Source organism: Denticeps clupeoides, chromosome 11 (genome assembly GCF_900700375.1).
Source record: "Denticeps clupeoides chromosome 11, fDenClu1.1, whole genome shotgun sequence".
NCBI classification, from domain to species: domain Eukaryota; kingdom Metazoa; phylum Chordata; class Actinopteri; order Clupeiformes; family Denticipitidae; genus Denticeps; species Denticeps clupeoides.
In genome coordinates this window covers 2,698,093-2,720,591 of record NC_041717.1, presented here as the reverse complement: position 1 = coordinate 2,720,591, position 22,499 = coordinate 2,698,093, and the positions used below count along the sequence as shown (strand labels likewise).

General features: G+C 43.5%; 2 protein-coding genes and 1 long non-coding RNA gene across 4 annotated transcripts; all 3 read right to left on the bottom strand.

The window, feature by feature from the left end:
* Positions 1-404: 404 nt before the first annotated feature.
* Positions 405-1,205, bottom strand: LOC114800184 (uncharacterized). Its single transcript, XR_003751345.1, has 3 exons — positions 1,055-1,205; positions 835-944; positions 405-701 (listed from the first exon to the last, which is right to left on the bottom strand). It is a non-coding gene; the product is annotated as an uncharacterized LOC114800184 (long non-coding RNA).
* A 2,715-nt stretch (positions 1,206-3,920) lies between these two features.
* On the bottom strand, positions 3,921-5,684 carry LOC114799874 (eukaryotic translation initiation factor 4 gamma 3-like). 2 transcript variants are annotated; one of them, XM_028996786.1, is made up of 3 exons: positions 4,495-5,684; positions 4,273-4,426; positions 3,921-4,184 (listed from the first exon to the last, which is right to left on the bottom strand). In XM_028996786.1, exon 1 carries the CDS (start codon positions 5,437-5,439, stop codon positions 4,612-4,614), a length of 828 nt encoding a protein of 275 aa, XP_028852619.1. In that variant the 5' UTR covers positions 5,440-5,684; the 3' UTR covers positions 3,921-4,184; positions 4,273-4,426; positions 4,495-4,611. The 2 variants fall into 2 exon arrangements, with proteins under 2 accessions (XP_028852619.1, XP_028852618.1); XM_028996785.1 differs by having other exon boundaries at positions 4,273-5,684.
* An 893-nt stretch (positions 5,685-6,577) lies between these two features.
* Positions 6,578-17,208, bottom strand: smarcad1a (SNF2 related chromatin remodeling ATPase with DExD box 1a). Its single transcript, XM_028996302.1, has 23 exons — positions 17,003-17,208; positions 16,777-16,846; positions 16,125-16,218; positions 15,956-16,022; positions 15,741-15,847; positions 14,533-14,649; positions 14,374-14,446; positions 13,832-14,280; positions 12,532-12,728; positions 12,328-12,418; positions 11,622-11,721; positions 11,478-11,537; positions 11,315-11,390; positions 10,664-10,799; positions 9,938-10,069; positions 9,755-9,850; positions 9,528-9,645; positions 9,336-9,451; positions 8,596-8,784; positions 8,398-8,516; positions 7,218-7,400; positions 6,998-7,107; positions 6,578-6,864 (listed from the first exon to the last, which is right to left on the bottom strand). Exons 1-23 carry the CDS (start codon positions 17,097-17,099, stop codon positions 6,803-6,805), a joined length of 2,859 nt encoding a protein of 952 aa, XP_028852135.1. The 5' UTR covers positions 17,100-17,208; the 3' UTR covers positions 6,578-6,802.
* Positions 17,209-22,499: the final 5,291 nt, after the last annotated feature.

The following is a 22,499-nucleotide window of genomic DNA, read 5'->3' as shown; positions in this document are numbered from 1 at the left end:
TATGTTGAAACGCTTTTCTTCATGACATTTTTTAGAGAGCATTGACTGAAATCAACACAAGCAGGTTTAATAACATCATGTTATCTCATGGGTTTTCACATGTGATGCCATGAGTTTCACACAAGAATGTTCCAAAAACACATTTTTGCACATGTAAAAAACATGAAATTCATGTCTTTTCTGTAATGGATAATACAGTATATTGTTAATTTTCCTGCAATAAACCGTATTTTCGTATGTTTTTAACTGTTAAATGTAAGGTCTTACTCTGTAAAACTGATTACGGTTTTGCACTGTAAATTCTACGGTTATCCCATGTTTTCAGGAATACGGTTGTATCCTGTAGCATTTATACGGTATTTTACTGTTAAATTTACGGACATTTTTTACAGTGCATCCACACTAACAAGAGCACAGTGACTTTCCTTGGTCGTCTAACGATCATGAAACATTTGTTCGTGGTCTTCTGCAGAGACGAAGTGCTTTCAGAAAAGCCGAGATGCGGAGTAATCCATCACCTGCAGGAACACTAGCACCATTTTCCAATACAGCAGGACACGGAGGTAGACATACAAGTCTCATGTAGAATTCTGGGTAATACTTGGGCTGTCCAGAAACCAACAAATGATGATCATGATGTCAGAGACCCAGAGAGACCTTGAGCAGTAAGGCCATATCTTCAGGCATGGATCCCTCCTCACCTAAAAGAGGAATATTGTGTGTTCTTACAGAAATCTATATTTCCCAATGATTGGTAAATAAAAAAAAATCTACTTCATTGACTCAAATTCATGTTCCATGACAATATTTCCATATATATATTCCCATACTCACCTTGCTCAGCAGCAGTCATGCACTGTTCCAGTTTCAGCTTCTCCTCGCCCACGCGCAGCATGCAGTCCTCAATCGTATCCTTACTCACCAGCTTTATTACCTGCACTGTTCTGAAACACACAGCAGTATAGTGTGAAATACAGAACACATTTTTAAAAACATTAAAAACCATCAAATGATGTCACACGATGGAAAACGTCGCAAGTTCTCCAGCACCAACCTGGTCTGGCCCATGCGGTGGCAGCGATCCTCTGCCTGCTTGTCATTGTACGGGTTGCAGTCGATGTCGTGCAGGATCACAATGTTGGCTGTCGCCAGGTTGATGCCCTGGCCACCAGCACGAGTTGACAGCAGGAACACAAAGATCTCCTTGTCATTGTTGAAGCGGTCAATGAGTCCAATCCTGGGTAAACAGGTGGAGACATTTAAAAGCTTCCGTGCAAACAATCTGAACTCACATCAGCAAATGAAGCTTTGATGAAAGATGGTATGCTGGTTTGGGGAGCAATCTTACACATAATTGAAGGCATGATATGTTTACTCATGTAAGACTTGTGATTTCTTGTAAAACCTCCCAGTCCTTCAGAACGGCTGAGCTTATTAATTAGCACGACCAGGTACAGATCTCTGTTTTTTCTGGCTGCCCAGACATACTTTGCTTGTTTATGCGCAGTCGTGTCACGTGTCTTTACAGCCAATCAACGCACGACGTGACACGTGGTGACGCACAACGTGAACGACGAGGAGCTTTTTAAACGCGGATTTGCAGGTACGGAAAACGCAACATGGTGTTTTTTATATATATATAATTTACCTATATAATTTATTATATAAATTACCTGGATTAATAGCCGTTTAATCACCATATATATTTACATTATGTTTGCTGTAAGTGGGTCATGGCGATTAAACGGCTATTAATCCAGGTAAATTATATAATTATTTGATAACTTCTCTATTTATATCTTTCAGGCCGGTGCCATGGAAAACTGGGGTTTAACAACATACAGGGAGACCGCGTTACTCTTCTGCATCTGACAAGCTGGTCATCAACATGATCATTGCCCGTGATTTAGCTCACCAGGTTGGGGTTCATCAAAAGCTTGATACAATAAGAATCATTATTAATAATAGCACTTTTAAAAAATGGTTTTGTGTGCCTAAGTGGTTCGGTAACCTGGTGACCATGAAATGGTGGGATGATCTCTGGCTGAGAGAAGTTTATGGAGTTTGTATCTGTCCATATTACCAACCCTGAGCTGCAAGTGGTGAGTTCAGTCATCACCATTCATTATAAAAAGTGAGTTTTACACGGTACTGTGTGTAGTTTAGATGAACGTTTGCGTTCTGCCTTAAACAGGAGGACTATTTCCTAGGAAAGTGTTTCATGGCAATGGAGGTGGACTGTCTGGGCTCTTCCCACCCAGTGTCCACCCCAGTAGAAAACCCTTCCCAGATTGAGGAGATGTCTGATAATGTCCCAAATGAAAAGGTGCTTTTATTTCACTACATGCCCCATTTTATCACTCTGCTTTATTTCCCATGAGGGAAAAAGTAATTCCCTGAAACATTACAATTACCAGCACACAGTGAACAGTGACCTGTGGGAAAGCTTGAATAATGTGAGTTTGGACGTCTTTGTACCCTGGATAATTAATTATTTCATTCTGGTTCCGTTTTATACACAAGACGATTAATTAGTTATACTATTTTATTAATCTTTTTTTACTGTGTGCATGTGTGATCAGATGGTCTGGATGAAAGCAGGTTTAAAGATTATGGGTCCTGTTCCCAGGCCCAATCCAAGTCTGGACATCCCCACCCGACATCCCCAGAACAGGAAAGAGATCCACTGGTCTGAATCTTGGACTGTCTGTCCTCGTGCAGATCAGCGGTCATTAACATTGGTGATGGGGACAGTGCAGGTGGACTGCAGTTTAAGTTAGGCGACCTTAAACATGCTGTATTTTGATTCTGAAGGACCGTGATCTAAACTTTTTGTATGTGGACTTTTTGCAAAATCCAGCGCACATATTGATTTTGGGGAACGCACGTTCTGTGTTGCTGGTGGGATGCGGCTAGACTGCTTTGCCTCTTCCAACCAGATTATTATTGTTACCAGCATCCCGATTAACCTGAGGGAGGGAGATAGGAAGAACACAGCAGGAGGACCCGTCCCTGGGACCCCTGACAACCAAGAGACGCCGGTCAATGCAAAAAAGAAGCCACACTTAAGCATCACTGAGGATTTGCTAGATCGAAGGACTCCGGCTCATTACCTGTATAAAATACAACTGGGAGCCAGAAATCTTGATCATTGACAGGGGATCAAATACTTATTTTATTCAGGAAAATGCAAATGAATTAAACTATTTTGAAATGTATTTAAATCAATCTACAATTTTTTCATTTCCAGTTTCTCTGTAGGATGATGAGAAGAACCAAATCTCAGCTTGTGGAGAAACTACAGCAGCAGATGATGGTGCGCGACTGCGTGAACACTTTCTTGTGTTTTGTCGTCTTGTACTTGCTTGCACTATTGTGTGAAAGTGAAGTGATTGTCATTGTGATAGACTGTAGCACAGCACACGGTGGCACAATGTAATGTGTCTGCTTTAACCATCACCCTTGGTGAGCAGTGGGCAGCCACGACAGGCACCCGGGGAGCAGCGTGTGGGACGGATCGGGATTCGACCAGCAACCTTCTGATTATGGGGCCGCTTAACCGCTAGGTCACCACTGCCCTTTTACATTTTAAAATCTGCAGAATAAACTCCCCTGAATAAACAGTAAATTCCCCTCCTCTTTAACAGAGACACATTTAAACACAATAACCAGTCAGCGTGTAACTGTGGAGAGACAATTTATTGCACAATTTCAAATAAACCAAACACACACAAATCCTGATGAATATTATGTCAAATAAAATTGTGTTTCATAAAATGTAAAATAATTGTCAGATAAGGAATCTTTGAGCATTAAAAAAAATCTCAAACCTAAATCAACATTTCATGTGTTTAAAGACATTCTTATGAATTCATATTTAAATTGAAAATATAAATGGGGAAATTATATTGACCCATATAAAAAGTTGAAAAATTTATTATACAGCAATTAAGCAACAGCAATATAATTAAAATAATGTAATTCAAAACAGAACTATGTACAGTTTTAATACGATCAATTGAACATACAGCAAAAATATAAAGAAAGTATAAAAAAGGGCATTTCAATACAATGAAATAAAAAAACAATGAGAACACTTCTTTGAGCTATTCTCTGTCCCCGGCTGGAGAGTTGATGCATCCCTGATGGAACCTCTTGTTGAAACTGTTAAAAGAACAAACATCCTGCAACACACAGCCAGAAATAAAATCAGACCTGATCAGAAACATCACGGCAGAAAGTGTTTGGGGCGGGACATGACAGGGAATTTACCTGTTCGTTTTAGTCAGCAGGCCAAATGCCACCCCATGTTGTTCTGGTGAGTGGTTCTCAAGTCCCAATCTGCCTCTCCTCCTCCTCCTGGTCCTCTGGAAGAGCTCGCTTCTTCTGTCTATGTCGCTCCAGCTGACTGCTGCTCCCAAGTCACCTGTAGAAAGAAATGAGAGAACATTACACTCACATTAATTGCAGTTGGAGGACCAGGGCGATACTCACCAATTTCCACTTCACCCTGCCCAGTAACCACGATGATTTGGTGGAAATAGGGTAGTGAGTGGGCCACAGATGAGGGCGGAATAATCCCTCGACCCACTCAGGGTTGGGGTGGAGCGTTTAAACGCAGCATGGCGCTGTTCTCGGGCCCAGACGCGCATGTACCGGCCTGCGCACCATCTCCACTTCATCCATGGCGCACCGCCGCGTTCCCTCCACCGGACGCCCCCTGCTCTTCACCGCCTTGTCCTGCCTGCGGAGCCGGAGGCTGCACTCGTCCAGCGTGTCCTGCAGCCTGAAGCGCAGCTGGAACGAGGTCCTCCTCCTCCTCCTCGGCCCCACGAACTCCTCCACCTCCTGGAGGTAGCGCTCCACGCGAGACCTCTCCAGGGCGTGGCAGACGCGCGGCAGCAGGCCGCACAGGCACTCCAGGCTCGCCGCGGTGGGGTCCTGGAGAAGCCGCTGGATGCCGCTGTGGACGATGGTCTCCGCCAACAGGTCCACCTGGAAGAGCTCCGCGATGAACCTGACGAGCCCCAGTTGGCGCTGCGGGGCTCGGCCTGCCCGTCCCGGCTCCCCGCGGAACTCCCTCCACACGCGGCTCAGCAGGAGGCCGGCGAAGGTCGCGGAGGTTCCGGGGACGCGGAGCCGCTGCAGGTCGGCGCACAGCCGGGCGTAGACCCCGGAGAACGTGGGCTCCGTGACGGCCTTGGTCAGCACAGCGTCGACCACCAGCAGCAGCCGCTCCTTGGTGGTGATGTTGAGCGCCGCCACCTTCTCCACCTGCCGGTGGAAGTTGCGCTCGGTGATCTTGTTCAGCGCCGTGCGGAGGTGGAGCAGCAGCCGCCGCGTTCCGCTCACAAGGCCGCGCGTCGCCATCATCCTTCTCGGCCTCCAGGGCTCTTCAGCCCGGTGGAGCCCGAGTTCGTCTCGGGGAGGAGCGCTCATGGTGCTGAAAAAAAAGTGTTAATACACAATAACACGACAACAGTATCCTGCAAGTTAAAATTGTAATAAACGATAAGAAGCTAACACTAATAAATTAGTAAAGTTAACTTAACCAACAGGAGGAATAAAACCAACAATTAGCAATAAAAACGATCAGTGGAGAAAGTGGTGATAATCGCTAAAGGCTTTTGGGGTCTTGAAAGCGAGCAGCCGCAAGCAGTCAAGTCATGTGGTTGGCAAGCAACTGAAAGTTTTTAAGTCTGTATTGTTTCATTAAGAGCTCCTCGGCCAATCAGGACTCTGTGTTTTGTTTACAGTAGTCATGGTAACCTGACACGCGTCAACACGTCTGGCTGCAGATCCACTGTGGTGCCGGATGTTTATTTTGAAACGTGGCGGGACTGACGTCACTCTGAAGCCCCGCCCACCCGAAAGCGCGCGCACGATGTTGCAGAGCTGCGTATCGCCGGAGCTGTAAGGAGAGGAGCGAAGGAAAGTGCAGTTTTGTTGATGTATTTATTCTTCTAGATGGATGGCAGCGTATGAACAGCTACAGATGGTTTGGTGATGCGAGGGAGAAGATACTGGTCCTGAGTTGGCTGGGCTGCAGGGTTCTCCACAATGTTTATTTATTTGCTATGGTTTTATGTGGAGGACAAGCGTGAAGCACTTTTATTTGACAAAAGTAACCATGTAAAATTGTGAAATCATTCTTTGCATGAATGCACATATTATTTACATGTAAATGTTTACAAAAGCAAACTGTAATGGCCCAAGCACCTTGAAGTGATTAAATGTGATTTGTCATATTGCAGGTTATTTTTCCCCACACTCCATAACCAGTTTTTAGGTGAATAAATATGTTTGACAGAAAACATGGAATTCAGGAGAAATTTAGCAAAAAAAAAAAAAAACTGAATTTAGAAAAAAAATCAAAACTGATTTCATAGGGTCTTACTAAAAGACTGCAGTAGGCAAGATATTTTTTATAACAGTATGAAGAATGGTTTAACACTATTTTATTTGCCTCTTGTTACCCACATAAAAGGATGGCACAAACTGCAACAGTAACATATATTGTTTATTTCCTTATTAAAACATGAACACGTACAGTAAGACATCCACACTAACAAGAGCACACTGACTTTCCTTGGTCGTCTAACGATCATGAAACTTTTGTTCGTGGTCTTCTGCAGAGACGAAGTGCTTTCAGAAAAGCCGAGATGCGGAGTAATCCATCACCTGCAGGAACACTAGCACCATTTTCCAATACAGCAGGACACGGAGGTAGACATACAAGTCTCATGTAGAATTCTGGGTAATACTTGGGCTGTCCAGAAACCAACAAATGATGATCATGATGTCAGAGACCCAGAGAGACCTTGAGCAGTAAGGCCATATCTTCAGGCATGGATCCCTCCTCACCTAAAAGAGGAATATTGTGTGTTCTTACAGAAATCTATATTTCCCAATGATTGGTAAATAAAAAAAAATCTACTTCATTGACTCAAATTCATGTTCCATGACAATATTTCCATATATATATTCCCATACTCACCTTGCTCAGCAGCAGTCATGCACTGTTCCAGTTTCAGCTTCTCCTCGCCCACGCGCAGCATGCAGTCCTCAATCGTATCCTTACTCACCAGCTTTATTACCTGCACTGTTCTGAAACACACAGCAGTATAGTGTGAAATACAGAACACATTTTTAAAAACATTAAAAACCATCAAATGATGTCACACGATGGAAAACGTCGCAAGTTCTCCAGCACCAACCTGGTCTGGCCCATGCGGTGGCAGCGATCCTCTGCCTGCTTGTCATTGTACGGGTTGCAGTCGATGTCGTGCAGGATCACAATGTTGGCTGTCGCCAGGTTGATGCCCTGGCCACCAGCACGAGTTGACAGCAGGAACACAAAGATCTCCTTGTCATTGTTGAAGCTGTCAATGAGTCCAATCCTGGGTAAACAGGTGGAGACATTTAAAAGCTTCCGTGCAAACAATCTGAACTCACATCAGCAAATGAAGCTTTGATGAAAGATGGTATGCTGGTTTGGGGAGCAATCTTACACATAATTGAAGGCATGATATGTTTACTCATGTAAGACTTGTGATTTCTTGTAAAACCTCCCAGTCCTTCAGAACGGCTGAGCTTGGTTAAATCAGGGAGCTCTGGAACATTGGCAGCTGCTTAATGATAATAAAGAGCTCAGGATACTGATATCCCATTTAAATATGTTGATATAACCTAATAAATCAGTGCATGTACATCTGGCATCATCTGGGGCAGTGATGGCCTAGTGGTTAAGGAAGCGGCCCCGTAATCAGAAGGTTGCCGGTTCGAATCCCGACCCGCCAAGGTACCATTGAGGTGCCACTGAGCAAAGCACCGTCCCCACACACTGCTCCCCGGGCGCCGGTCATGGCTGCCCACTGCTCACTCAGGGCGATGGGATAAATGCAGAGGACAAATTTCACTGTGTGCACCGTGTGCTGTGCTGCTGTGTATCACATGTGACAATCACTTTCACTCTCATCTTTTCATTACTTTTCTTGCTTTAACTTTATGTGAAAAGACCAGGCAATCATGGCTCATCACTTCAAAAGAGACACTGATGTTTAATAAAATGGTCAGAAGGTCAAAACATTGTAATAAAAATTGAATTAAACTGGTTAATAAATTAGTTTACTTTACTATGCTGCATATGTATGACTGTGCACAAACTGAATAAATCTGATTGACTAATAAGAACTCGCATTTGCATAAATTCAGAAAACAAAAACAAAAAACAGATATTTAGACATATTGCTGTCATCTGTTTCCACATTTCTGTATTCTGTTTTTTATGTCCATTTTTATTAAGAATAATGGCATTTTGCAGAATGTATTGGAGTAAAAAGTAAGATATTAAAAATTGCTTATAAATGCTTATTGAACTGAGGCATCTTTACTCACCTGTCGGCCATGGGCGTGGATCCATCCAGCCGGACATACTGGTGATTCAAGTGCTTCATGAAGATTTCTATGATGTCCAGCACCATTGTAAACTGGCTGAAGAGAACCACCCTGTCTCCCTGTGGATCAAACTCTCTCAGGTTCCCCAGCGAACAGGAAAAAGCGTGAACATACGGATAAAACTGGAGTCCTTCATACCTTCTCTTTGAGGGACGCCAGCAGTCGCGTGAGCAGAGAGAACTTGCCCGAGTCCAGCAGCAGCTCGGTGCTCAGCTGGTAGCTCTGAAGAGAGGGGTACTGCAGACAAAGGCTGTGCAGCTCGAAGTCAGAGAGCATCTCCATGTCCTCCTGGATCAGAGCAGGGTTGGCATCAAAGTGTGTCGGCTCCTAGGAAAAAAAAAAAAAAAAAAAAAAACACAACATCCCTGTCAGTCAGCAGAAAGTGCCCTGGGTAATAGTAAGTGTTGGATAATAGTAGAAGTTTGACCCTTCACTGGTTTCACGATTCGTTTACGATTATCGATCATGATGCATCCCATCAGTTTTTCTCCATTATGTTTTCAAATATTAAGGCTGTCTAATGGATGTCTGAACCAGGCGCTGATTGGAGCAAATCAAAGCATCCACATGGTGTTCAGCAGGTAATTTCTGCCGAAATCCAGAGGAATGGCGTTCAGAGGGCGTTAATTTGGAGTTTAATATCCGTGTTTACGAGGCTGAACTCCTACCCGGAGCGGCCGCCACAGTCATTACCGGCACGACTTTTAACTAGAATTTTTATACCGCCGCCAGAAAATCACCAATCACGTCATTCCGATATAATGGATTATGTTCTGCACCACATCGAGGCAGAACAGTCCACGTCTGGATCTCAGTGCATCGATTATGGGATTAATTTCAACACCCCTAGATAATAGACGTGAAGATGAGGGCCACACCTTCAGCATGGCTCGACTCATGGCAGCCAGCTTGTCAGCAGTATAATACTGACGGTGTAGCAGCGGGTGGTTGGCCATCTTCCTCAACTGCATCATCACATTACACAGCTCCTTCTCTGCAGGTGGAGGAAAAGTAAACCGGATGAGAGGGAGAGCCGCTTCTACTTTGTAATAGAGTCCGAACACACATACTTCCTTCAGTCTTGCTGGATTTGAGCTTTCTGTACAAAGATGTGTAGAGCTGCTTCTGTCTGTCACTCATACCACACAATTCCACTCTCTGCTCCTTTGGTGGCAGCTGCTTCAGGACCTGACAGAATAATAAAAATGCACAGGAGGTATAAAATATAATGAAGCAGAGTGAAAAATGAGAGCGAGCAGGTGGACGAGAACAGAAGAGGATGAGGACCGGCTCTTACCTCGCTCTTTACCCTCCTAAGGATGAAGGGCTTCATGATGAGCTTGGCCTGGGTGATGCGGTCCTTGTGAAAGCTGCTTTCCTCCTCTGAAGATTTCTGAGAAACAAGCACCATTGACAGGAAGTTACAGGGCAGTCCTCATGGGGTCATATTCGGCAGATTGCTGAAAACCTCTTCTCTTACCGACGAGAACATCTTAGCAAGCTGACTGGTGCTGCTGGAGAACATGGACGGCATGATAAAGTTGAGCAGAGACATGAGCTCCAGGAGATTGTTCTGCATTGGTGTCCCTGTCAACAGCAGCCTGTGCTGTGCCTGCAGACAGACGTCACTTTTATATTTAGTATGAAGGTCCATTTACCTGCTCATTTGGAAAAGATCATAAAAAGAAGGCAGGTCCATACACTGAGGATTTACCAAGAACTATAGACGATGAACTAAATATACAATATATATATATGAGAGCGAGAGAGAGAGAGAGCGAGAGAGAGAGCGAGGACAGATCCTCTGGTCTGTAACATGAATAACGTTATTTGTCAAAATAAATTTCGTAGCATACAAGATTTAATTCTATGCATTGAATCTTCTTTTGCTCGTTATTACAGCCACGTGTGGCGCAAAATTCCTGCATTTTTGCTCGTACCATCAGAGAAGCTGGTTGAATGACTTTGGGACTAGAGCTGTAATTCTTTCGCCCGCTGGTGCTTGGCTGATTACTGGTTGAGAAAGTGCTCGGTTTGATATGCAGCAGAGCCCACTATTCAAATCTTAATTTAATAATTCCTAGGACTAGATTTGTAGTGTTAAAAGAAATTAATTAAACTAAATGGATAAAATGCAACCCATTATGCCTGTAAAATCATTCATTTTTATTGTCCAGTAGCTCTGCCTGCACACACATGCACTTACATTGATGGCCATGAGGTGGCGGTAACGCAAGGAGCTCATATTCTTCAGCATGTGACCTTCATCAAATACGGCGTAGCTCAGCTTGAGCTTGCGGAAGAGACTACGGTCACTTTCATTCCCGATGGTGAGGTTATACCTGCAAAGAGTAAGTAACATACCTGCATGTTTGTAAGTAATAAATGTGTAGTGGAGAATCAAAAAAGTGGAATAATGGGAGTAGCATTATTCCCAAAAACAGAAGAGAGGTCATAAAGACCTTCAAAATAATAATGAAATGATTCATTGAATCAGAATTATGTTGTATTCATTTTAAATAATTTTGCCTACTGATCTCGAATTGGAATTAAGATGTGGTTATATAATTATTGATCCTTCTATTTAATGGATCATAGACAAAATCTGAAAAAACAGCTTCATCAGAAAGAATTGACCTCATCAGAAGACTCAGGGAAAGATTTATCAACATCCCCAGTATGATCAGAATAAATACAACACTGCTAATTTCATTAACAGAGAGCTGAATTAATCCAATTTAGCAATCAGCCACTGGGATTCATCAAAATGAAACAAGCAGGTAAAAATTAAGCTGTAAATTTAAAGCATTTTCCTCGGGGCGACACTATAGTTCTTTGAGACAGAGTCTGTACTCACGTGGACACTATGACATTGAAATCCACCTGCTTGTCCAGAATATCTCTGCGCAGGTACTTGCGGTCCTCCACAGATCCTATAAAACCAATAAAAAATTAAAGAGTTAAAAAAAAAAAAAACTTGGAAAAAAGGGCTTTTCTTTTTCTAGTATGAAATAACCAACCATAGTAGACAAGCACTTTCAGACTGGGGCACCACAGCTGCAGTTCCCGAACCCAGTTATCTATAGAAAGGTGGAGATGAACATGAAGGTCATGGCAGCGCTGGAGTGATGAGAGGGACAGTATTTGGCTCTTGTCATATTTACCCAGAGTGGAGGAGGGCACGGTAATGAGGTGAGGACCCTCTTCGCCCTGCTGGTAAAGATGAGCCAGGAACGCGATGGCCTGGATGGTCTTCCCCAGACCCTGGAAGACAGTTCTTCAGTCAACTTAATATTCTCTGCCAAGCCCAAGCAAACAAAGAGTGAGTGAGGTCGCAGTGGCCTAATGGGAAAGTTATGAATTATCATCATTATTATTATTATTATAATAACCACTAGTTAGTAGGTTTTGCTATGTAGGTAAATTCATGCGGTCTTGTTCTTTTCATAGTAAGAAACATTGACCATTTTTCATGACCATTTACGTTGGTAGATTCTCACTGAAGGCATGAAAACTATGAATGAACACATGTGGAGTTACGTACTTAACAAAAAAAGGTGAAATTACTGAAAACATGTTTTTCTAGTTTCTTCAAAATAGCCACCTTTGCTCTGTGGCCAAACCTTTGGCCTGTACTGTACACACACAGGCCATAATAAACACCTCAGTGGAACCAGACTATACTAATAAAGCTGATACCTGTAGACGGTGTCAGCGTTACTCAAGGTATACATTGTTAAATAGAAGAATGGTGCAATCACCCATGTCCCCTTCAATCCACTACAGTGAAAGAATCTGAACAAAATCAGTGAGTAAAATGTTCGTACAAGTTTAAATAATTAAATAAATGAATAAAAAAATAAAACTCACCATCTCATCTGCTAGTATTCCACTCAACTTGTGCTGATGCAGGAGAATGAGCCACTTAAGACCAATGAGCTGGTAAGGCTGCAACTTGAAGCTGGCAAAGTTATTTAAAAATGTTTTTTTAATTTGCCACACTGTCTAGATTAGAAATGATCACATCTGTAATCTGCTTCACCAGACATCAGCAGGACACAGGTGGACTCACACCTGCGATTGAGGACCGAAGGCTGTTTCATTGAGCCCACGCCCCTCTTGATGACCCCAGTGACGTCCTTCTGCATTTTCCGGGCGATTCCCTCACACTTTCCCATGAGCTGGCGCACCACCTGCCTCTCTTTCAGCACCACCTGACAGCCTGACACCAGGTCCAGGGACAGGCCGTTCTCCTTATCAAACACAGACGCCTGAGGGCAACACGTGGAGCGACGAGACAGGGCAGCAATCACTTAAGAATCCCTAGACCAGTAGTCCCAGAACTTCCCCTCCTGAATCTAGAGAGTCTCTAAAAAAATGAAACTAAAATGCTAAAAAAAAAAAAAAAAAAAAAAAAAAAAAAATCTAGATTTGCACTTTTACTTGTCCTAAGATGTAAGATGGGTACTTAAGTAGTGTGACACGTCATTTCATTTCAATGCATTTAAAACACTGACTGCTTTGCTGACATTTTAAATAGTTACCTCTCACAATGGAAAATGTTTTACTAATTTCAATGAAATTCAAAGCAATTTATCATAACACAGACATTCAAGGTTCAGTTAATATATGTTATATTGAATGGTTCATCAGGTTTAATTAAAATATTTATACAATGCACCACATTTTAACTCTTAATACGGCCTATCATATGTTAAACGTAACAGCACTTGTGTAGCTTTTATACCAGTGACATTATTGTCCCGTGCATCACACCATCTTGGTCATCTCAAAGTGGTTTTTATTGAGTTTTAACACCCATTATACATGAAAATATTTGGTGCGATAGTTTTGTCTGAATGTTTATAGAGTTCGCAGAATTGTATTGTGGAATTTAACAAGTGAGACTAGTTTTCCGTGTCCCGTGCATCACATGGCAAGATTTCAAACTTGTATGGCTGGCCACCACTGCCACCCTGGTGTCATCAAAATGTCCCATGCATCACGTAGAGTCATTTGATTATCCATTTGGGTGTGTTGCTGTTAACGATCATGGTAGTAACATGGTAACCTCAGTGCACATACAATTCTGCACCCCCCCAGATGCTGTGACATTTCAAATCAAAGACATTACACAGAATGAAAAGACCTATACCCAGATATGACCAATCAGACTGAAAATATTTTTCTGAAGTGACAATACTACATCACAGTATTTGCATAACACAAACCTGCATCTGACATTGTAATAAAGAAAGACATTTAGGGAAAAACTAAATGAATAACTGACCCAGACCGACAAACCATTGACTGGGTGCCTGGCTGATTAACTATTTTTAAGATAACAGGGCCATATGAAAGAATGTGAACTCACCAGGACCTTCCAAGAATTGAAGGGCCTCAGTGAAATGATCTTCTGGGCCCTCTTCAACGAGCAACCAGATATGAGTGTCAGCTCGTCCAGTGAGGCGTCTTGGAGGAACTGTAGGACATCGCTCTTTAGCTCAGGTCTGATACGGCCCTCGTCGTCCAAATCGAACCCGTCTGACGAATCCTCGCCCTCACTGCAGCTGGACTGCGGATCAGAGGCACTGTCCTGCTGTGGTGAGGCATGGCCATCCCTCTTTCTTTTGGTGGGCTTGGTTGCTTTGAATGAGCCGTTCGGGTTTGGAGCCTCTTCGAGAGACACGCTGCTCGGGACCTTTAACAGCCACTGGGAGAGACTGGATTTGTTGGCTTGCTTCACTGCTTCAGCCTGGGAGTCTTTTGCAACTTTGCTGGAGTGCTTTGGTTTGGTTTTCTTGCTTTCCGAGGAGCTGGAGTCTTTGAGAGATTATAAACATTGGAGAAATATAAGTTATGAAGCAGACAGTAAATACAGACATCTTCAAGGTTGATGCCAGAGTAAACACTTACCTGAAAACATGCGGAGAGACCCTAAAGCATCTTCATAGTTCCAGTCGTGTTCACGAAGAACATCCCTCAGCACCTGGATGAAAACCCAGATTGCAGATGACAAATGGCAAAACATAGTTCTCTGGGTACCACAGCAATACTGGGAATGAAACATCATACTGCATTCTCCAGGTCCGGCAGCTTTCGCTTCAACCTCCTCACGAGGCTCTTCTGTTTTTCCAAGCTAGGCTCTGTGCAGTCATCATCAGAAGAATCAGAACCATCCGATTCCTCAGACTGTAATTAATCAAAGTTTTAATTAGCCCATCAATCTATATATTGCACACACATACACCATATAGCTAGATTTTTTTTTCTATAAATATCCTGATTCTTAAAAGTAAAACACTGATCAAAATCGAGGTAAAAAAATGGAGGTCAGTATAATCATAATACACCTCCCACTCAAACTTAAACCAAACGTTCAGGGCTACATTTTTTTTTTCTTGTTTTAAACAAACAAAAAAACTTGTATATAAGGATGATAATTTGATGACAATGCAATCATTTTCAAAACAATTTTAGGTGGTACACACTAAGAATGGGGCATGTTTGCTAGTGTAAGGTCAGACATCTTCCGAATGTACATAAATAAATATATAAAAGAAGAAAGCAGCGATTCTATCTTGAATAGAAACTAAATACTCTTTATCTTGGAGTCTTATAGCTTCCCTACACGATCATTAATGTTTACAAATTGGATGAGCCCGATAATTGCGGTCACTCACGATAACTTTGTCATTCTAGCTGGTTTAGATGCATCCCCGTCATTGTAACATGTGCAACTAATGCTGCACAATACATCATTTTAGCATAACCATTGTAACGCGCCCATGTGCAATTATCATATCGTAGAAAGAGCAATGTAAAATAATGCAAACGAATTTATAAATTAGATAAATACATTTACAAAATGTAATGCTATGACTGGTTTAAAATAGGAAATTAAAATATAAATTCAATACAACCTGAATTCAACACGAACATTCATTAATTAAATGCATTTCCGTGCATCATGAATTACGTCTCTGTCAGTCTGACCAATCAGAACAAGTGGGCGGGACTAATGCATGATCTTCTAGAGACGATTTGATTGGTCTGAAACCATTCAAGATATTAGTCAGCTACTTCAATAAATTTCTCCGCGTTATCTGCTACATGTTCGATGTAGCCTGCTGGAAAACTACACGTGAACGGTAGCAGCTCCGTACCAAACACTAGAGAACATGCCCCATCGGTAGCACTTTCCTGAATCAGTTTTTTATGAAGAAAAAGCCAAATTGAATGGAGGTTGAAGGCAAATCATTTAGTATAGGGACCAGATGGACCTCATCTGAAAAGTGCTTCACCAAATCTGCTCTCCTCCTCTTGCTAGGCTGAACCACATCTTTATCTTCGCTTAACACAGCCTTAGTCTTCCTGCATTTTGATAAATCTGTAGAAGTAATAGAACAATAACCGCATTTTAGCATATAACACAAACTGACTGCAAAATAAATCACGATATCTTCAAATTCCTATCAAAAACTTAAACAAGGAGCACCTTTATCACCAAACTGAACCAGACAAAGTGCTACTGCTCCATCCAAAGTGCTTGTATCAGCAATGACCTATACAAAAAAAATCCTATTTAGATTCAAAATAAAAATAAAAAAAATCCTATTTAAAGTGAAATTATAGTTAAGAAGTGTATGAACACAACTGAGTTTTACCTGTTGCAGCTCTGCTGTGCTCCACTGTGGAAACATCTCCTTCAGTCTGGACAGCTTTGCTTGCGCTTCATCCATCTCTCTGCATCCATTCGGTCTGTCAAAAAAAAAAAAAAAAATTACAAAATAAAAACAACGATGTTCCAGCTAAAGAATGATGAGCCTGGTTCATATGTTGGGCATCTCTCCAGAGCCCTGTCTGGACCGCAGCAGCGATGATGAATACAATACATCCTCCTCCTTACCGAAAAATCCTACCAATGGCAACTGCACGCCCATAAACGCATTTCTTCAAAGTTTAGTTGGAGTACTTAAAGGAAAAAACGGTAAGTATAGCACCAAATACTTGTGTTTCTTAGCTATCAGAACTGTCAAAATTTATATTCAAACAGGTAAAACACTGGTGGTGGGATAATGTGATAGGTGTTTCTGAGCTATCACAACATACTGGTTTATCAACAGTATAATTGTATAATTATTATGTACATCGCATTTGTACAGCTAGCAGGAACAGTCGCTATAAAAATATGTTGCGGTAGGAAATTCTGACAAGGTAGGACAAGCCGACAGAACACCGGAACAGGCATATTCCGTGACGGTTCTGGTGATTCCCGAACGTTCTAAAGGACCGGGGACGCACTGCTGCCACGCTCACCTGGCCTTCGCTCCGTCGCGCACACCGCCGCCTCCCCTGGGTTCGGTCTCCCCGCCAGCTCTCCTGCTCACTGTCGGCGGGGAGAAAAGCGAACAGCGCTGGCGTCATTTTCTCACCTTGATGCAGCCTCACTTTAATTTAAATAATGAATTTCCCGGTTATTTTAATCCCACTAGCGTCTGGTTAGCTTCTTCACCACCATCAGGAGGCAGCGCGCTAAATTTACCCGGTTTATTCTCTTTATCCGAGCATGGGCCGGGGGGAGAACGCGGAGCTCCCCCATCCTTCCGAAAGCGGAACCGCTCCAGGTTGAACAGACTCATCGCGGAGTCCCCACCCTGCTTCCCGGACAGAGGCACGGTCACTGCGGACTGGAGCGGCGCGGCGGATTAAAAGCTCCAGCAGCAGCCTCCTCTCCCGGAACCTGCCGCGGTTTTCCCGCCATCAGACGGGGGAGCTTCAGCGGCGTCTCCTATTGGCCAGCGGACGCACGTGGTCGTGACGCAGGACGTAAAGCTCGTGCCCGTCACCAACACCAACGCGCGCCTTGTGGCCAATGCTAGTCTCGGTGAAGGGACATAAATGAGGAAAAAAAAACAATTCTTTTTACGTTAATATCTGTTTTATTTTGTTTCTGTTCGTGTTCAGAACCCTGCAAACAGCCGCTAAATTGCTAAACACCTGCAGCATTGCAACTGCACTATGTACACTTGTGGTATTATTCTTGAAATGTGTGTTGTTCTTTACTGTTCGAATTCCTCGTGTGTGTTCGCTGACCTACTTGGCCGAAATTTACGCTCAGGTTCAGAGCTGTTGTATCTCTGTATCCAAGTTCTGACCACTAGGCGGCGCTGTTTTGTCGGAGACGCCCATTGAGTACACGACTACGGGCAGAAGTGACTGCAGAAGTCCGTATCTGGGAGGACACCTCACGTCGAGAACTACACTGCTGTAGTCAAGAACATGACTGCACTCATGACAGATGAGCAAAGTTGGCCAGAACACGTCACTCTGAAAGACATCATGCTTAGTTCCTGTCCCCAAAAAGACCAACCCGTCGTCCACTGGTGACTACAGGCCAGTGGCCCTGACTTCACACGTCATGAAGACGCTGGAGAGACTCATCCTGAAACAGCTGCGTCTGACTGTGGAGCCATGCTTATAGACCTCGTATTGGCATGGAGGATGCCATCATTTACCTGCTGGACCCGACTCATTCTCACTTGGACGCTGTTGTTTTTTTACTTCTCTATTGCTTTTAACACGATCAGACCATCACTGCTGGGGAATAAGCTCACATAAATGCAGGTAGGCGCCCCACTGGCAGCTTGGATTATGGACTACTTAACAAATGGACCACAGCATGTCCAGCTGAAGAGCTGCCGCTCGGACAACATCTTGAGCAGCACGGGGGCGCCGCAAGGGACTGTACTATCACCTTTCCTCTTTACCCTCTACACGTCTGACTTCAGGTACAAGTCTCAGTCATGTCAGCTGCAGGAATTCTCTGACGATTCTGCCATTGTGGGCTGTATCAGAGATGGACAGGAGGAGGAATACAGGAAGGTGGTGGACAGCTTTGTTGAGTGGTGTGAGCTAAACCATCTACAGCTTAACATCACAAAAACAAAGGAGATGATCGTGGACTTTAGGAAGCATGCTCCTCCTTCCACCCCTGTCACAATCACAGGATCTGACATGGAGGTAGTCAAAGACTACCGGTACCTGGGGGTACATATCGACTGCAAACTGGACTGATCCAAAAACACCAATGCGGCCTTCAAGAAAGGGCAGTGCTCTTTGCAGCACTCTGTTTTTTTTGTGCTGGGGCAGTGGGGTGAGGACAGCTGATGCAAATAGGCTGGACAAGCTGTTTAAAAAGGCTGGTTCTGTCCTGGGTGTCAGACTGGAGACCCTGACGGAAGTGTATGAGAGAAGAATGCTGAAAAAGCTTCTTGGTATCATGGACAACCCCTCTCACCCCATGCATGCCTCCATAATGGCCCATCGGAGCACAAGAAGAAAAAGACCCATAGCCGCTAAATGCAGAACCGACCGGCAGAGGAAATCCTTCCTACCTGGAGCTATCAGATTGTATAACTCTTCCTGGCTCTGTAGGTGATTTTTTCAGGGCTATTCAAACACAAACGTTTTTTTCACTCAGATGTGCAATACCACTCACCTGGATGTCTTTGAATGTTAATTTTTACCCCCCTGCACATGCTGCCGCTGCTACCCCCTCTCACTTGTACCCATGGCATAATGTCACTTAGCACTATCTCGGGCATTTCACTGGATATAGTAATATCATTATTGTTATTGAGCCTTGAGCTACTTCTGATATTTGCTCTATTGTACTAATTTTTGTAAATATAATTTATTCCTCTTGTTTTTCCTACTGCATTGAGCATGTTGTTGACAAAAGAATTTCCCTCTGGATAAATAAAGATCTTCTTATCTTATCTTATTTTTAACATATATTATAAAATACATGCTGATTTCAAATATGAGCAAATTGCTCAAGAGTTGGGTGGTAGTAGCCTTGGGGTAACACACTCACCTATGAACCAGAAGACACTACCATTGTGTCCCTGAGCAAGACACTTAACCCTAAGTTGCTCCAGGGGGGGGGACTGTCCCTGTAACTACTGATTGTAAGTCGCTCTGGATAAGGGCATCTGATAAATACTGTAAATGTAAATGATAAATACTGTAAATGTAAATGCTCATTACATATTAGGATGATGGGTGCCAGAGCCCATCCAGGAAAGGGACTGTTAGGGTGCCTGAGTCCGACTCTCCTATCATTTTTACAAGAATTTGGCAAGAAATGAATGCACCTGGACAAGAACTTACACACATGAACTTTAATGACATGCCATTCTAAAATCATATCGAATTGGTCTACCCAATTGAAGCTATAACAGCCTCAACCCACAAACAGGGGCAGTGGTGGCCTAGCGGTTAACGAGGCAGCCCCGTAATTGGAAGGTTGCCGGTTCAAATCCCGACCCACCAAGGTGACACTGAGCAAAGCACTGTCCCCACACACTGCTCCCCGGGCGCCTGTCCTGGCTGCCCACTGCTCACCAAGGGTGATGGTTAAAAGCAGAGGACACATTTCATTGTGTCCCAGTGTGCTGTGCTTCACAATGACATTCACTTCATTATAAAGTTAATTTTTGTGTGTTTATTGGATTTTTCTAGAAGAGCATTTGTGAGGTCAGGCACTTATGTTGGATGAAAAGGTCGGGCTTGTACTCTCCACTGTTCTACTAGTTCTACTAGGTTGTACTCTAGGATGAGGTTAGGGCTCTGTGAACCAAACCTACTCACTTATGTTTCAGGACGTTCTCTGCGTCTCCGTGTGGATGATAACATCTAAGATAATTCTCCCTTGCGGATGTGGGTTTTTTACGAACCGACAACCCATTGTAGAGAAAATTGTTCTTGGATGGACGGGACCATAGTAATAAAGAAGGCACCCCAAAAACCAGACAAGCATACATACACACAACACATTCGCATGCACAAACATAGTGGACAGTTATGCTTGTATATGTAAAATTGATAGCTGTTTCATAAAGTAAATATTTTGCAGAGACAATTGTGCGTACAACCAGACCGTCTGATCCTTATGGGAGCAGCCGAAGGAAAGAGGAGGATTTCCGTTTTCACACCAGACATCAATTTAAAGACTCGGATTAAAGCCGAATGAAAGTGAAAGTGATTGTAATTGTGAAACACTGCAGCACAGTACACAGTGACACAACAAAATGTGTCCTCTGCATTTAACCCATCTCCCTTGGTGAGCAGTGGGCAGCCATGACGGGCGCCCGGGGAGCAGTGTGTGGGGACGGTGCTTTGCTCAGTGGCACCTTGGTGGACCCGGATTAGAAACGGCAACCTTCTGATTACGGGGCCGCTTTCTTTAACCACTAGGCCACCACTGCCCCTGAGGTTCAGCTGCCCCACATCTGGAGTTCCAGATTCCTACAGGTTAGGGTTGCAAGATGGATGCATTTTCTTACAAAGAAAGCCACGTGTGTTCACGAGGCTGAACAAGGCTGATTATTCACAGTTCTCAAAAAAAGAACACTTTCACAAAGAAGAGTTGTGCCATGCTGACAGTCTCAAGAAGAGAGAACGTTACAATTAAATCAAAAGGTGCTTAAAGTATTAGCTTAAGGGTGTGCACACTTATGTAACCAGCTTAAATGTTTTTAAGCCTCTATCAGTTTTCTTCTATTGAATTATACAGGTCATAGGTAACATTAACTGTGGAAAAAGTTTTGAAATGATTCATTGTGGTCTCATTTTTACATGACACAAACCTGGCATATTAACAGGTGTGTGTACACTTTTCCTTTGCAATATTTAATTCATGTGGGCTGGATCCATTAATTAGATCTGGAAAACGAATTCTGTCCACTAGATGACACACTTTAGTCACACTTGCTTTTGCTGGATCCTGCTTTTTTTGTGACCTGCAGAGGACAGCATTTTTACCCGCCCCAAAACGGGTGGAACAAACATAACTACTTCTTAGGACAAGATGAACTTTCATGTGATGTTATAGTCTAAGCTGTTTATGTTAATCCGGTCTTCACAGTAATACATACTAATCTCTTTAAAGAAATATTTGATTAATTTCATCATCAGAATTAATTACATAAAAACTTCAATATAATATATTCAATATTTAATAATGTTGGGGAAGGTCAGACCTTCCAGTATTTTTACAGTTTTACAGCTTTAGCTACAGTACTATGCTTAAGCAGACTTCATCGAGCAGCCGGCAATAAATCTGGCAGCTAACTGTACTAAAATGGTTTTCACACCCATGCCAGGGTGAACTTGGGGAGAGTGCACCCTGGATTTAACACAGCATACAGTTCTGGACCCGCCGTCAGCACCGTCTCCCTCCGTCGCCACCCTGTCTCCCCTCGCCATCACTATGGAGACCCCTATAACTTACACTACTGCCAGCGGGACAATGGGCACTCTGACACTCAGTCTGATCAGAGTCTTGACCCCTGACAGTGGGAGTCCGCCTGGCAGGTCCCGGTCAAGTGTTCATGTACTTTTGTTTGTAATTCTGTGCATCAGGAATTCCTGGGTTACATTTGCACACACTTTTGATGGTTACAGTGATGTAGACGACTTAAAATAGTCTGTCTTCTTCCTGGATCTTAGAGCCCATTTTGCCAAAGTGAGTAATTTCTTGCAATATAGAAGAGAAGACGTAGCTATCAACTTGTCATCGCTTGAGGTGTGAACCCCACTCCTGCAAAACCCTGGCACTCCCATGAATGAGCCGTTTAACCCTGCGCCGCTCCAGGGGGACCGTCTCTGTACCCAGTGGATACACGGGCGCATGAATAAATGCAAATCTCATGTAAATGCGAGCATCTCGAGGTTGGTTCACACCATCGCTTGGGAGGACGAGTAGCTGGTTTGGGAACCCCGGCTCAAAGTTGACCCGATATCCTGGCGGACTTGTCACTGTGTCTGTCACCATCCAGTCGCCATGACGCCCTGCATGTGCGAGACCCGACGGCGGCAGGCAGTACCTTATCTCCCTGGCAACACGTCTGGGATTTGACCCATCCCTGTTCTATAAATGCACATTAGCCCCCACCGCCCGACCCCTTCAGGAGGCAGTGGCATTGCAAAATTAATTGCTATTGTCTCGTTTTCAAATCTATCATACATTTATGATA